Genomic DNA, 15437 nt, shown 5'->3' on the forward strand with positions numbered 1-15437 from the left:
ACACTCTCCCACATTTTTTAATATTAGCTAGCAGTGTACTACAACTGTTTAACACAGCGTGATACAATAAGTTATGCTACCAAATTGACATTAGTGAATGAGATTCATCTTAATGACCCGTCAGCATTAAATGACGTCGATAAATGACGAGAGCAAATGGCCCTAACATCAGACATTATTTTCTAGCAATGTAGAAGCAATTTATTCACTGAAAATTCATCAGCTCTTAATGAGACATGTTCAGTTCTTTTTAATAAAACAAACATGTTGAGCAATAGGGTCAGCGCAATATTGTTTTCGTAAAATGTGAGTTTCTAATGTATAACAAAAAACAGAATTCATATTAACGTGTTAGGGAAAAATAAAATAATCTTAGTTCGGTCACAATTGGAGGGAAAACAACAATGTAGCTGTACCCTTCGTGGCAGGTGATAAACTAAGCCTTCAGAAATTAAAAATGCAGCAGGTTGTACAGGATGTAGTGTGAGGTACAGAGACGCTGCGCTAACGACAAGACCTCTGACAATTGCAGATGTGGTAAAGCTGCATGCAGGAGTTGCACTGGGCAAAGAGAAGGGATTTGCACTCCTGGGAGTTGCAAATTATTTCATTATCCTAATCGTAAATAGTTTAGTTAGAATAATGTATTGTTGCCAGCATTCTGACAGTGAGATGCACAGTAGAGTGACTGCTGACGCAACGTAACGTCATTATTATATCGATAACGATATAATAATGCAAGTTCACCATCACAAACCAATAAACGCTCTTTACAAACGTAAAGTTTAACATTCAAACTGAAAGATACTTTAAATAGTCAAGATAAAACGCAAGAATCAAAAATAATAAATGAAATGAAACTTAAAACCATACACAGCTGTAGCGATAAATAAAATGGATTATGAAGTCTCTGTATACAAATTTTCTCTTCAAAAATATATATCATCAAAATGGAAATGATCAAGCTCATTTTAATTTATCATGCATCATTATTTAAGTCATTCTGCAGTGGATTAGAAAGCTTGGTCCGGACTTTGACTAGGTTATTTTAAAATGGTAGTAGGTTAAGAATGTTAAGAGCGGTTGTGAATTTAAGGAAATGTTTGCAAGACAAAAAGTTGTTATAAACTTGACCCTGATTTACTGGTCAACCCTTTCAGATGAATTATATGAGATCCTGTCCAGCCTGCCAGAAAGTGTGGTGTATTCCTGTCGGCCGTGCAGCGTCACCCAGCCCAGCGCCTGGAGGGAGCTGCTGTACATTGAGCTCAGAGCCGGCGTGGAGAAGGTGTTGGCTTGCCTGCTCTCCTCTACTCTCACCCAGCATCTTGTCACATGCTCTCAGGTAGTGGACCAAACTTCCCCTCCTTTATTAGTGAAACATGTGACAAATGAGGTATTTTTAAACTTGCTTAAAATATCTTTAATCTTAAATTGTGTTAGACTGTTTCTGTTCTAAAAAGGGTTTTATACTTTGCTCGTTGGACAGTGATGACACTGAAACCTTTCAATGTATTGGTCCTATATGTCCAATGGTTTCTGTTTCAGTGTGAAAAGTGGGTTGACCCTGACAATGGAGTTGAAAACCAGCCGGCCTGTGACCTCAGAGCCGTTGGCAAAAAGTTTGACAAAGGACTGTACACCACGCTAGTGAGTACAGAAGTCATTTTTTAAAATTACTTTTTAATGTCAACATTTAAGTAATCTATTGAAATTCCTTGCAAATGTACGACTGGTACCTAGGGTATAAAGATCAGATGCTTTCAAAGGCGGACGTTCAAAGTTTATGTGGTTTTAAACTGCGTCAGTAAGACTGTGTCTATGAAAGACATGACAATTATCGTAAGAAATGCAGAACTGATAAAAAAAACCTTTTGTATATTGAAAAATGCTTACACAACCATGTCAGTGTTTTACGTTTGAGAGGTTTTTGGGTTTTTTTTAAAGTTGTTTTGTGGTTTCAATTTTGAAAACCCAATTCTGCAAAGGTTCCTCTTGGCAACCTGTCCCTCAGCTTAAACACACTGGATTCTGTCAAGTCAGAGGATTTTTGAGGTATTTTGCAAATCATCTTGTACTTTTCTATAATGGAAACATCTGCAAATATTTTCTTCTCATAAGCATTGTCAGCTCTTTATATGGAACCTCAACTTCTGCCTTTGCACAAGTAGCTTTCCAGTTCATTAATTGAGGTCACCTTTTCAGATCCTAAAAAAACAATGGTGAAGTACTTGGTTTTTTATGCGTTTTCTTGTGGTTTTATTTGAATGAACAATGGCATAGACTTTTCTGGAGAATTGCATGGTTGTGCGTGGACAGCATAAAATTATCAGGGTGAATAAAGCTTTAGCTGCAGTGATGTTTAAAGATTATTTTCAAAGGCTGTGGTTGGGAGTGCTTCTAGCTGAAATGCTCAGATTTTTATTGGTTTGTCATCAGACAAAGATTTCACATTGCTGTTTTTTTGTTGTTGTTTTTTTTTTTTATTTAAAACGAATCTACTTTTTTACCGTTAATTATGCTAATTTGTTCGATCAGTTTTTCCAACTTCTAACATTTTGCTCATCTCCAGACAAGAGACACTTTTGTCTGATGCAAAACTTTGTTTTAATTTCAAATCACAAGGAGCATCACTCATGTACAGCCATGTGAACATTTTGTATCATGCACCCTTATTGTTTGGAAATTCATCAGTTATCCATTTAACTCAAGCGTAAATGTTAAAATTTTTATTTATAGCAATGGGTATATTTTTCATCATTTTATTATACTGTAACAAGTACATCTATAATACCTCCTCTATTTAATGTGTGTCCAGAATAAGTTCCAGTCTGTTCACACATTACACGAAATTCACATAGTTGTGTTTTATGAGCAGAGGGGATACTGCAAGTTAGCTTTATCCTGTCTGAAGGACAGATTGTTATTATGGAAGTTTACCATCTTGCTGCTAAACCGAGAGTAATCAGATGCTCTGATACAATGCTGCCCGTCCCAACAACTCTGACCAACTGGTATTCTGGTAAATAGACAAACCTGGCTGTTTAGTGGTACGTTGACTACGTACCACTAAACTAAAGTATCAGCTGAAGGACTGTGTTGCTCTTGTAGCGTTTCTCTGCAAGTAGTGAAGACTAACTATCTTACAAAGACCAAAGTTGTCTTAGGTTGTGTAAATATCCCTGCCTCTCTTCACTGCCTTGTGGTACTACTGTAACTCATAACTTCAACATCTTACCTGTGGTTTTTAATTTTTTTTTTTTTTTTATCCATGTTGAATATAGAGGAAGAAGAAGCATATCTATCTGAGTCATATTATAAAAATAGAATTGGTTGTGGAGTGAAGACCATCATAAATAATCATCATATGATGATTACTCAAAATAAATAATCATCATATGATGATTACTCAAAATAAGTAATCATCATATGATAGTTATAAGTCATCATACAATTTATAATAATCAGAAATGGCATCATAATCTCTGTTGGAGGCTCGTCAGCATTTTTTAGATCCTCACATCCCTCTAAACCTAACAGACCATCACTGCTGCTGAGCTTACGGAAAACACTTCTGGAGTTTTTTTTTTAATTTATGTATCCACTCTGACGCATGGTAATCCAGTTCAGATGTGACATTACAGATTTTATAATACAAAAGATTTAGATTGATTCATATGATTCATAAAATAGTGCTTTGAAGTCCTGAAGAGTCTAAATAATTGTTTCGTTAGGTGATTTAAGCAACAAACCGACAATAAAGCCTATGTTTGTTTTCTTTTCAAATGTTCTGAATGTTAAGAATTTTCATGGCGTGCATCAACTACACATGGTAACATTCTTGGCTAAGTGAATCCTGGTGTTGTTGTCTTGAATAGAAAATGTTTCATGAAGATGTGGTTCAAGTGATACGAAAAAGGCTGGAGCAAGAAGACCATCTCCCAGAGGAGCAAAGACCCACTGCCCTGGCACGCTCTTACTACCTAAAGGTACTCCGAGTTGCAGAGTTCACTTCAGTTTCCTTTAGTCGTGCACGGAGGGTAATTTGTTTTGCTCTTAAAGCAAAAAGGTCTGTATTGTTGTGATTTTGTGTAAAAATAGAAATTAAAATTTTATTTCTTTTTAGCTCCTTGAAGAGGTGTTTAACTGGTTTAACAGCCAAGACCCAAAGTTGTGGAACCTTTCTACCAAAGATGTACCAGCGTGAGTAGTGATTATATATGTTTTGTCACAAATTGGTACTTTAAAATGAGACTTACTGTCTTCAGTCTTCCTGCATTTGTGTCTGTTCATTTCAGTATTTTCATGGCTGCAAGTAAATGTTTTTGGTCTCTTGTTTAGAGGGATGCTGTCGACAGCTGTTCACCCTCCCACGACAGAGCATGTTTATGCCCAGTGGCAGGAGAGGAAGGAGACCAGGCCTCCGCTGGGCCTCCTTCAGGATGACAACGAACAGCAAAGCTTGGACATAAAGGAGGAGGAGGCAGCTACCCCCATGCCGGGGGACTCGGCGAGCCAAAACCACTTCAAAAATAGCCGAGCAGCCAAACTCAAAGGCAAGTCTGTCATTCTGAGGTCATGTTGGAGGTTTTGTGAGTGCTTGGGGCTCAAAGTGGTCATATTTGTTGTTTTCATAGGGAAAAGAGGCAGACTTTCCAAAGCTGACTTGGACACAGGGTGGTCAAAAGATGATGAAAGGCAGTGCTCTCTGTGCCAAAAATATGGAGACCTCAAACCCAATGTAGGAAATGCAGTAATTTGCATTTTTTTAATAACTGGTCTAGCTGTGTTACCAGGTAACTTAGTGCTCTGTGTTTGTGTACCTGTAGGAAGCTGGGAGGCTGCTCTACCTGGGCCAGAATGAGTGGGCCCATGTCAACTGCTGTTTATGGTCTGCTGAGGTATTTGAAGAAGACAATGGCTCTCTGCTGCATGTGCACAGCGCCGTGACAAGGGGGCGATTGATGGTCAGTAAACGGATTTGTATATTTCTAAATGTACTGAAGCAAAATGAATAGAAATCTATGTGTATATGCAGAGCAGCAAAGGAATATATTTATTTGTAGGAAAGTTGACTCAGCGTAATGTTTTGTTTTTCCTCTCCATCTTTCCTAAGCGGTGTGAGCGCTGTAATCAGACTGGTGCCACAGTGGGCTGCTGTCTGACATCATGTCAAAGCAACTACCATTTCATGTGTGCGCGCTCGCGGCAATGTGTGTTCCAGGATGATAAAAAGGTATATTGCCACAAACATCGACAGCTCATCACCGGCAGGGTAAGTCCTAAACCTGTCTATGAATGTCTCCTTTTGGATGCAGCAACCATTTCGACCTGTGGCGCTAAACTAACTTTCTTCTGTTGTACAGATGATAACTGGTCAAGAGTTTGAAGTAAACCGCAGAGTCTATGTGGATTTTGAAGGGATCAGCCTTCGTAGAAAGTTCCTGACTGGATTAGAACCTGAACTGATCAATGTGATGATTGGTAAATACTTCTAATTTTATCTGATCTTATTGCTCTCCTTATGTTATTCGGCTATGTTGTGTGAATTTAGCGTAATAATTGATATTCCTTTTGTTTCTTTGCAGGTTCTCTGCAGATTGACAAGTTGGGTATGCTGTCTGAACTATCTGCCAACAAAGGCAAACTGTTTCCTGTCGGTTTTCAGTAAGTTGCAATTTACCTTTTGAACTTTTAAGTGTATCTGAAAAGCACATTTGCTGCAAAAATATGTAAATTAAAATAAATTGGTGAATAAATCAAATAAAAGCATATAGAGGTACAATTCAAGAAATCAAGAATGATCTAAATTAATTTTATTTTTATTATTCACTGAAACTTGATTTATGTATATTCATTACACAAACAATGATATATTTAAAGCTTTTATTGCTCATGATTTTCAGTTTGACATAACAGTGAAAATCTAAAATTCAGCCTCTGAAGATTTCATGACAGGATTATGGTGTTGAGTTTATCTATGGTTTTTAAAAAAAATAATTTTACCTTTTATATTTATAAAAACCATTAATGTTGCCGTATGTAGTATCCATTTTTTCAGCACAATCTGAACTGTGTGTATTTGTTTCATGGGGATAAACTGTTATTGCACGTTGAGTCTTCAGTCACGTAAAACCATAAAATTCGAGTTGGAAAAAAGTTAAATTTTTCACTAAAGAATCCACAGACGTGGCACAAGACGCCAAAACGCTGAGCTTACATAACTTCTGTCCGTCCATATGCCCCAGCCTCAATCAATTTCAAAAACTAATGATTTGGTCTCCAATTGTGAGTCTCTCGCCTCCTCTTCCAGCTCAAATTAAGAGCTTCCCTGCCTGCTGCATTTCCATTGTTTTCATCATCCTTGCATGCATAACTAATTTATGAATTAATTTTGTTGAAATGGTACACTAACTTTAGAACATCTGTTTTCAGGTGTTCCCGGTGGTACTGGAGTACATTGAACCCTCTACGACGGTGCAGATACACGTGTAAAATTCGGGAGGTCCGGCCTGTCGTACCAGAGAAGCCTGTTGAAGAAATGCCTGACCAAGGAGACAACCACACTATTGCTCACAGTCCACGTCAGCTACCTGGTGTGTGATGTGCCGATGAAAAAGTGTTTTCCAAAGCGGAATTGAAACTTAATTTCTTCTGCTGACCCTTAATGGAAAAATTCAGCTGGAAAACAGAAGCATGCAGTTAAATTTAAAGATAGCAGTGGCAAAGAAAAACTAACCCTACAGTAATGTCAAATGTGTAATGTAGGAAAAAAATATGCAGTTTTCGTAGGAAATGTGGAAAATTGTGCAAACAATAGCAATGTAGTAGAAGCTTATATGGTCTCAAATGTTTGGTATGAATCTTCAGAGTGTGCAGCCCAGGAGGTTGAGGATCCAGAAACCCAAACAGAGGAGTCTCTTGTTCCAGGTCTTCCCACAAAGTCTGATCAGGGTACAAAACCAAAAGTTCCCAATCATCCCCTTCATCGGAGGCCAGCTGGAGGTTTGTCCCGTCCTCTGCCAAGCCCAGGTCTGTTCGTTTTTTAAAGATCACATGTAAATGTTTGTACACTACCCAGAAAAATAAATAGTCCAATCCTGTCTTTTTTCTGTTTAGGTGTAATCCAGACAAAACCTCACCACATCCTGACCATAAGTGATCTGGAAGAGACACGAAGAGCTCGCCGTCACAGCCCACACTCACAGACCCCGTCCCTAAGGAGTCACATGTCCCCCACTCCCGTGGCTTCATTAACCGGACCCATTACACTCCGTGCTGGCAAATCTGCTCACCCCACCTCCCCCTTGTTTCCAATCGGTGTTTCAGACAACATGATGAACTCATCCCGCTCAGTCGGAGGTAGAAACGCTCCCTCAGTCCGCTCCACTTCATTCTTCCCTCAGTCTCACTGGCAGGACAGCACAGCCTCCGCGCAGCAGCTGCCCAGAAACCGCCTCTCGTTTGATCTGAGTGGTTCAGACTCGGTCGAGGTGCCACACAACTTTTTAGCTTCACCAGAGCCTGAGGACGTCTCTCCCACCAACGGTGCTTCACCCCATGGAGATTTAGACAAGAACGACAACCAGTTTCCCTTTGGCTCCTTTCATCGAGATTCCAGTATTAGTCTGGGTGAAGAGATGCGGACAGAACTCGAGATTGAAGAAACACTTCTGAATGAAGGAGTGGCTATGAACTGCGGGGGGCAGATAGTGGTCGAAGGTGACGATTCGGAGCAGTTTTGGGGAAGAACCAAAGAAGTACATAAGAGGAAACCCCTCGTTCCAAATCTTCCACGTTCTGCTGCCTCAGCAAAGGAAGACCTGGGAAGCACCTCTTCGGATGATGATATGGAGCACTATTTAAACTTCTCACGAACTGTAGTCAGCTGCCCGGTATCCAAAGATCGATCCAAGTCTCCTTCCTCTTCTTCTTCTACCCGGCCCTTGGCTCAACTGGACGGGATAGATGATGGTACTGAGAGTGACGCGAGTGTAGCAGCCACTGATGATGCCCAGAAAGTTGATGGCCCCGGGAAAAATCAGATACAAGGGAAAACCCATAACAGTAAAAGTCCTCCTAAAATTATAAACAGCTCAAGATTAGCTAATCTGTCATTTGATAATAAGCCATCAGAACCTTCAGTTGCCAGAAAAAGTACAAGTGATCATCCCACCCCATGTCCACCGCTGTCCTGTGACACCACAAGCACTCCTTCAGTAGATCGGGAATCTATACTTCCTTCTCCAGTTGTTGAGTCTCTTCCAAACTTACTCACTAAGGTGCCTGAGACGTCATATTCAGAGGACTTGTTGTCCGGTTCCAGTTTAGGTTTTGCCTCTGAAGCGCCTCTTCTACTTGAGAAATGCGAGGGCAGCTCAAGTTTTACTGAACTACTTCCGGTTTTACAAGAAACTGAAAATCAAGAGCCTGAAACCTCTGTAGTCCAGAAGTCTGAAGGTCCCAACTTGGCTTCTTCAGCTGAGGGCTCTGCTGTTTTGATCAACCACATAGCACCTAATCTGCTGGATTCAGCCGAGAGTAACCAGAGCCCCATGTTAGGCCTCCTCCAGCCCTCCCCATTTTTGTCTACGGATGCTCAAAACCCCTCGCAATGTCTTGTAGATTCTCTTGAGGTGTATTCTTGTTTACCAGATTTCAATCAACCTCCTCTGACCAGTATTACACTTCAGCCCGTGACGGTACCTCAAGAATCTCCTAGCTTCCCTTGCATTGAACCTTTGTCCACTAAGCTAACAACCCTCACTCCTGTAGAAGCTATTAGCCAAACCCACCTGAACGACCCTCAAAATGACCCACCACTACCAGTCGCAATAGGGGCTGGCTCCCCAACTGAAACCTGTGCAGCTCTGTTTTCCACTCAAACACAGCCGTTCAGTTCTGTCACCACTGTTTCTTCCTCTGGTTCTGTATCGACTCTTCCCGGGCTGCAGAGTTCAGCCACCATGCCACCGCTGCAGACCACCTCCGCTCCTGTAGTCTTAAACGGGTTCAGCTCCTCCACTGTGCAGAAGGAAGCCGCGCCCAGTCACAACATCTCCATCAGCTTCTCCACTCCAAGGCCAGCCATTGAACCCCACCAGCCCGTGTTGCCCCAGGCGTTACCGGGCCACGCCATCCTCACAGTGAAGGAGGTTGGCGGTCCGAATGTCGATCCCACGCCTCATGTGCTGCTGGTCAACCGCCTCGGGCAGATCTTCGTAAAGAACCCCGAGAGCAACACCTTCCAGCTGCCCACTCCTCTCTCCCCATCCTTTAACTGTGTCACTCAGATCGCCAGCCTTTTGCAGAGCAACGCTCTTTCAGCCACTCTCGCCGCAGCTGGGAGTATGACGGCTCCGGCAGCCGCCGCCAGCGTGACATCAGTTCCTGCTCCCTCCACACCAGCAGCTCAGAACCCAGCCACCGTTACACAGCTGCTTGCTCACAACGCCAACGGTCCCGTGGCCTCTACAAATTCGAAAAAGTCCAGAAAAAACACAAAAACTCCAAAAGACGAGACGGTCTCGGAGATGAAAAAACCAAAGAAGAAGAAAGAGTCAGGTTCATCCAGAAAATCCAAGTCCTCCAAGGCTGCGGGACAGCCTGCCTTGTCCACTGAAAACGTCCCGACGAGTCCTGCCGAGAGCGCCCAGGCCATCATCAACCAAGCGATGGCGAGTAACTACACCCCTAAGTGGAGCGGGCTCCGGACAATGAGTCCATCATCGATAGTTTTACCTCCCGGCCTGCTAATTGAACCTGAGCCTCCCGTGTCGCCACGTTCTCCCTCACCACCAGCCCCACCGCCGCCGCCGCCCCCACCTCCGGCGCCTCGCCCTCGTTCTCACGTTCGCATGAAGAGAGTGTCTTCGCTCTCGGACCGCATCGTCACCAAGAAGTGTAAAGTTGACTTCTTACCACCTGAGACCATCAGTGAAGAGGAGGAGTCCAGGAAGCCGGTTCTTCCAAGCGCGTCCAGCAGAGCCTCAGGGGTCCGCATCAAAACCCCAACAGTGAAGGGGGTCCTGAACGTGGATGAACTGAAGGACGAGCATATGAGTGATTCTGATAGCTCAGGGTGAGTTTTTATTCACTGACACTGAAACCTTGAATTCTAGTTTTTTTTTTTATAATCTTGTTCTTTTTTTTTGTAATGAAAAAGCTAGTCAGTAATTATAAAAAGGGGTTTGATATTGCTACATTTGTTATTCTATTGGGAGCAAACATTTCACTTGAATGAAAATAATTTTAAATATTAATACGCCAAATATCAGAATTTAAAAAAAAAGCAGCTCATTAAAACAGGCTGAGAGCATATAAGTCTTGCATATTAACTTGTTGACTAATTTTGGGTTTAACTTTAGCTATTAAAAGAAGAACAAAATAACAGAACATTTTGTCCAAAGAACATTTGCCAAGAGATTTTATTAGGCTTGCTCAATTTGACAAACTTGATTTAAGTACATTTAATAAGTTAATATGTACGACTTGAATCACATGCTCTCAGCCTGTTTTAACGAGCTGCCTTTTTTTTTTTTAACTGAATGTTATTCAACGTTAAGATTTTAGCATATTCAGCTCTGGACATAAATTAAAAGCAGCACTTTTTAGTTTCACTAGTTTAAAACTTATGTGTATATCTTGCTGTAAAATGTAAATTTAACTCTATAAGCAACAAACTATTTCATTAATTAACATTTGCAGAAAAAGGCAAATGGATAAAAATAAGTAATGTTTTCATTTTTAGCAATATTTTGGGATGGGTTAGAGTTATCCCCAATCAATATCTTGAATATGTGGATATTTGATGAAGTGGTGTATATTTAAGGCTCTTGTGAAGGCTGGAAGGAAGTTGTGGCTAAATTAATTTTGATGAGTTCATGCAATAAAGAAGAAGTTTGCTAACAGCTCAGCTGCATTGCTTGAAGCTGTGCAGGCTGCGGCCTTTTGCTCAAAAGTTCCAGCTAAATGCTGGCTGTTTATTTTCATTAGCTGCTTGTGCAGCAGGAAGCAGTCGGCAGCTTGTGTTCGTCTCTGGTATGATGTGAACACAAAGACATTTACAAACATTATGTTTTCGGTCAAACAGTAGAAAGCACAGTTGTCTGACTCTGAAAAATCCCCACTTTCTTCTGCCTTTTGCTCATTTCTGTATCAGAATGTCTGAGGCTAAAGGACAAAGTTTTTGACAGTTTTTATTGCAAGTCTCTGTTTCACATCTTATACATAGAAACACATTTCAAAGCATATTAAGAAATGCATCTGGAGACGTAAAATTAAAATAAGAGTTTTGTGGTTTGTATTTCTCAGTAACAAATAATGAACGATAAAAACCTTTTAAATTTCTGCGACTATATTGTGTTGATGCAGTAAATATATTAAGTTTGTTTTGAAGAGAGATTCCTCTTTTTCGCCCCAGATCTGAGCCCAGGAGCTTCTTGTATCAGGGTGAACCAGGAAAACAGCAAGCAAGGGAGGCGGTGGGTCACATGAATCTGACCGACTGGAAGAAATACTCAGGTATTCCAGACACAATCCAGGCGTTTTCTCATATTTAAATGGTAGTTTGTGGAACTGATACTGCGGTGCCCTTCAAAACGTTTTCTGAAAGTACAACAGTCGGACTTGGACTTCCACAATGACAAATGAGCTGTGTGAAATGTGGCTTTCAGGTTCTGCTTCCACATCAGATGATGAACCGACGCCATCCGATGATGACGAGGAATGTCCAACGAACAAAGACCAGCCGCATCTGCGGTTTGAGATTACCAGCGACGACGGTTTCAGTGTGGAGGCAGACAGCGTTGAAGGTAAGAAAAGTCATGAGGAATGACCTTTCACAGTTGTAATCTACAGGTCGTCCTGGTTTGCATCCCTTCTCTTTAGCGTACCACACAGGTTTTTGTAGGATCTATGGATGTTTTTATTAATCTTCATTGTATGTTTTGGATTATTATCTTGCTGAAAAACACCAGGAGGACCCATTTCCAGTCTTTTTGGAAGTGTGATGCACATTTTTACTAAAACCTCTCGACATTTCTAAGAATTTATTACAGCATTTTCTCTGATATCTCTGAAGCTTTTTCAAGAGAAACACACCCAGAACATCAGTTACTCCCTCAAAAACATCAGTGACTCCCTGACATAGTCAGTCTTAGCTTTAAGCCATACTCCCTTGAATTGTATGGTTTTGTCATGGCTTGATGTCATTTTTTCTCTCTCATTGCTTCCCACCAGTGGCCTGGAAAGCAGTAATTGATGGTGTACAGGAAGCCCGAGCAATCGCAAGACTCAGACCCCTAACTTTTCAGAAGATCACAGGCGCCCGCATGCTGGGGCTGGTCCACGACGCCATTCTGTTTTTGCTGGAGCAACTTGAAGGAGCCCACCGCTGTCAGCGACATACTTTCCGTTTCTTCAAACAGTTCAGCCAGGAAGACGATCTGCCCGTCAATCCCACCGGCTGCGCCCGCTCTGAGCTCTATGTCAGGTATAACTGCTTAATAGATTTACTAGCATTTCCCTTTTGACCTGGTTCTGGATATGTAAAAACTAGTCTATTTCTGCTCTTGTTTGCACAGAACAAATGTTGACATATTTTTTCTAAGCAGATGTGTGACGAGATAGTTTTATCTTGGTGTGGTTTCAATAAAACAAGTTCGCCATGACAGTGTTTGTTTAGATGATGTGTCACATTGTGTGTTTTCACAGGAAGTCTACATTTGATATGTTCAACTTCCTGGCTTCTCAGCACAGACAGCTTCCCGACATTGGCCCTTATGATGATGAGGAAGATGAAGTACTTTTGAAGTCCACAAGGTCTTGTATTACCATTGTACTTCATGTTAGATCTTTGAGAATCAGAATGAAACTTATCAGCGTGCAGACATTACGGCCAAATGGAGAGCTGGCCGGTGTGTTGGTGGTCACAGTTCTTGGAACACTGATCACCCTCAGCGGAACTGGTTAAAACATCGGCCATGTTTAAATTGTGACCAATTTTTAAGACAAATAAATTGCATTTATTGCTGGACTTAAAAACAAGTTTGTTTTAGGATGTTTATTTTACATTAGCACATGCAATGTGGGTCTTTTAGTTTTGAAGTTAAGTCAGTTAATTTGTAGGGATTCAATGATATAAAAATTTGGGTCGATATTTGATATAAAAATTGCAGATATGACTCATTGTCATATATTTTCTATATTATATGTATATCACTACCTTTTTAACACCCCAACAATGAAAACGCTGGCATTGCATCTCTGTTCAGTGAAACACCCCCGTCACAAACTGTGCTGGTTCTGGAAATATAAAAACTATCTATTTCTGCTCTTGTTTGCACAGAACAAAAGTTGCACAAAGTCAAAAGGAAAAAAGAAGAAATAAAAATAACTTGTTGCTGTCGGCCCAGTTTTACTTATCGCCTCGATACCAGTATGTAAAAAAAGGATTAATATCGGCTGATGCCGATACATCATACCTCTGTTTTACCTTTACTAACCAAGACTGAATCTTAACTTGCACACTCTGAGCTTTGCTGTTTATAGAATGGCTTATCAGCAAATAAAAGAATCATGTAAAAGTGTTGTATGGATCGCCATATTTCGTCTCAGTATTTTTAAAAACAAACATCTCCAAGGCTGATATTGATTTCCTATTTTGTTTAGTTTTTTCAGCCTGACTACAGAAATATATTTTTTCATTTAAATAAAATAAACACTGTTAATATAAACTGAAACTAATTCTCAAATGTTTTTATAAATTCTAACATGCGCATGTTATTGAGTGATGGATTTATTGGCTGGAAATGTGTAATGTGAGTTACATCCATTTAATCAATTGGGTAAAAAAAACAAACAAAAAAAAAATCAAACCTCTAATCAGAAGTTGTCAAGATAAAATTAAGATAAAATATTAGAACTGCAATATTCGGCTGATTAGATATTGTTGGATATCCAATAAAATAAATAGCACAGAGGTGTAAATGTAAATATTTTCTTGTTCCTTCTCTCAGACGGGCTACCAGTTTGGAGCTGCCTATGGCCATGCGTTTCAGACACCTGGAAAGGACGTCCAAGGAGGCAGTTGGAGTCTACAGGTCAGCTGCTTCTACAAACCCAACATGGTTTTATTGCTTAAGGTTGCTCGAATGCAACATCTGGAAAAACAAACGGTGATCAGTGAAGAAAAACGGTGGAACTTTACTTCGGCCAAATAATCGTACATAGAACCAGCAGTCTTGTTTTTCATAAAACCAGATGTCTTTCTGTTCCAGGTAAAACAGACATCTTATTCAGAAGTGTTCAAATTTAAAGGTCAGCCTTTTTGGTGAAACCTCCATTGAAGTAAGATAATAATGTGCTTATGGTTTCAGTAGTTTGACATTATGTGAACTCTGCCAAGACTCTGCTTCTTCGGTTTTTTTTGAGAGTATTGGCATCTCTGCCGCTAAATATATCCATCCAGTATGGACATTTTCAGATATTTTAATATTTGGCTTATTCAGAACATGAAAGCAAAGCACTTCAAATGTAATCATTATAGCTTCCAAGCAGTCGCTTGGATTTGTGATAATGCCCATGCTAATATTGCAATGACCACTGGCATTCTATGTATTGTGCATATCTATTGATGTTACTGAGCTTACATAATTAAAACTACAAGTCAAGTTAAATTTAATTATGAGAGCATTTGAAAACAAGCAGTGCTGATCAAAGCGCTCTGTGCAGATGAGGTCAAAATACTGAAGGGAATTGTATGACAAAAACAGGTCACATTTTTATAGTCAAAAGTGTCTCTGTTCAGTAAATAAATCCATATTTGTTCATCAAGCTTTCTGAATGTTCACATTTCAATAAAATATGTATAAATAAATATGATCCTTTAATGAGGATATTCATTTAAATATCTGGATTGAATGTAGCACATTTTGTAGAGGTCAATACAAGAAGGAAAATTAAGTTGTCAGCATTTAGTTTTTATGCAAGAAAATGTCTCATAGTGTGTAGTAAGAATAGGGCTGGGTACATCCTCAATTACTTCACAATTGTGAAAAGTATTAATATGTCATCTAATACGTGTTGTCAGTCATGTTGTTGCAATCCTCTCTGCCTTCACAAAAGAAATAAGCATCTTGATTCGGAGGAATCTACATGGGATCTACGAGGAATTGTAAACTTTTTCATGCAGAATCCCAAACACATTTTTTTCCCTCTGACGTATTCCCCTTGTCAATGCAGGTCTGCGATTCACGGGCGCGGCCTGTTTTGCAAAAGGAACATTGAAGCAGGGGAGATGGTCATCGAGTACGCCGGCATCGTCATCCGCTCAGTGCTCACCGACAAAAGAGAGAAGTACTACGATGGCAAGGTAGGGCGACTCTCCTCTATGACCATTTTCAGCCTTGGGCTGATCAGGCGATGGACCGTCTACA

General features: G+C 40.4%; 1 protein-coding gene across 4 annotated transcripts in view; it reads left to right on the top strand.

Moving 5' to 3' along the window:
- The window catches only part of kmt2bb (lysine (K)-specific methyltransferase 2Bb), a 33340-nt gene that overhangs the window by 15206 nt on the left and 2697 nt on the right, over nt 1-15437 (top strand). For all 4 annotated transcript variants that reach the window (XM_055047964.1, XM_055047966.1, XM_055047965.1 and 1 more), the window contains 19 exons: nt 1161-1345; nt 1549-1650; nt 3879-3989; nt 4127-4203; nt 4342-4556; nt 4638-4741; nt 4830-4967; nt 5117-5275; nt 5367-5484; nt 5589-5667; nt 6436-6596; nt 6871-7032; nt 7120-10081; nt 11423-11523; nt 11676-11813; nt 12241-12493; nt 12715-12822; nt 14019-14102; nt 15244-15373. In XM_055047964.1, coding sequence (XP_054903939.1) covers nt 1161-1345; nt 1549-1650; nt 3879-3989; nt 4127-4203; nt 4342-4556; nt 4638-4741; nt 4830-4967; nt 5117-5275; nt 5367-5484; nt 5589-5667; nt 6436-6596; nt 6871-7032; nt 7120-10081; nt 11423-11523; nt 11676-11813; nt 12241-12493; nt 12715-12822; nt 14019-14102; nt 15244-15373 — 5387 coding nt within the window. The remainder of the gene's footprint in view (nt 1-1160; nt 1346-1548; nt 1651-3878; nt 3990-4126; nt 4204-4341; nt 4557-4637; nt 4742-4829; nt 4968-5116; nt 5276-5366; nt 5485-5588; nt 5668-6435; nt 6597-6870; nt 7033-7119; nt 10082-11422; nt 11524-11675; nt 11814-12240; nt 12494-12714; nt 12823-14018; nt 14103-15243; nt 15374-15437) is intronic.

Source organism: Poeciliopsis prolifica, unplaced genomic scaffold (genome assembly GCF_027474105.1).
Source record: "Poeciliopsis prolifica strain line A6 unplaced genomic scaffold, Auburn_PproV2 SCAFFOLD026, whole genome shotgun sequence".
In the NCBI taxonomy this organism is placed as follows: Eukaryota; Metazoa; Chordata; class Actinopteri; order Cyprinodontiformes; family Poeciliidae; genus Poeciliopsis; species Poeciliopsis prolifica.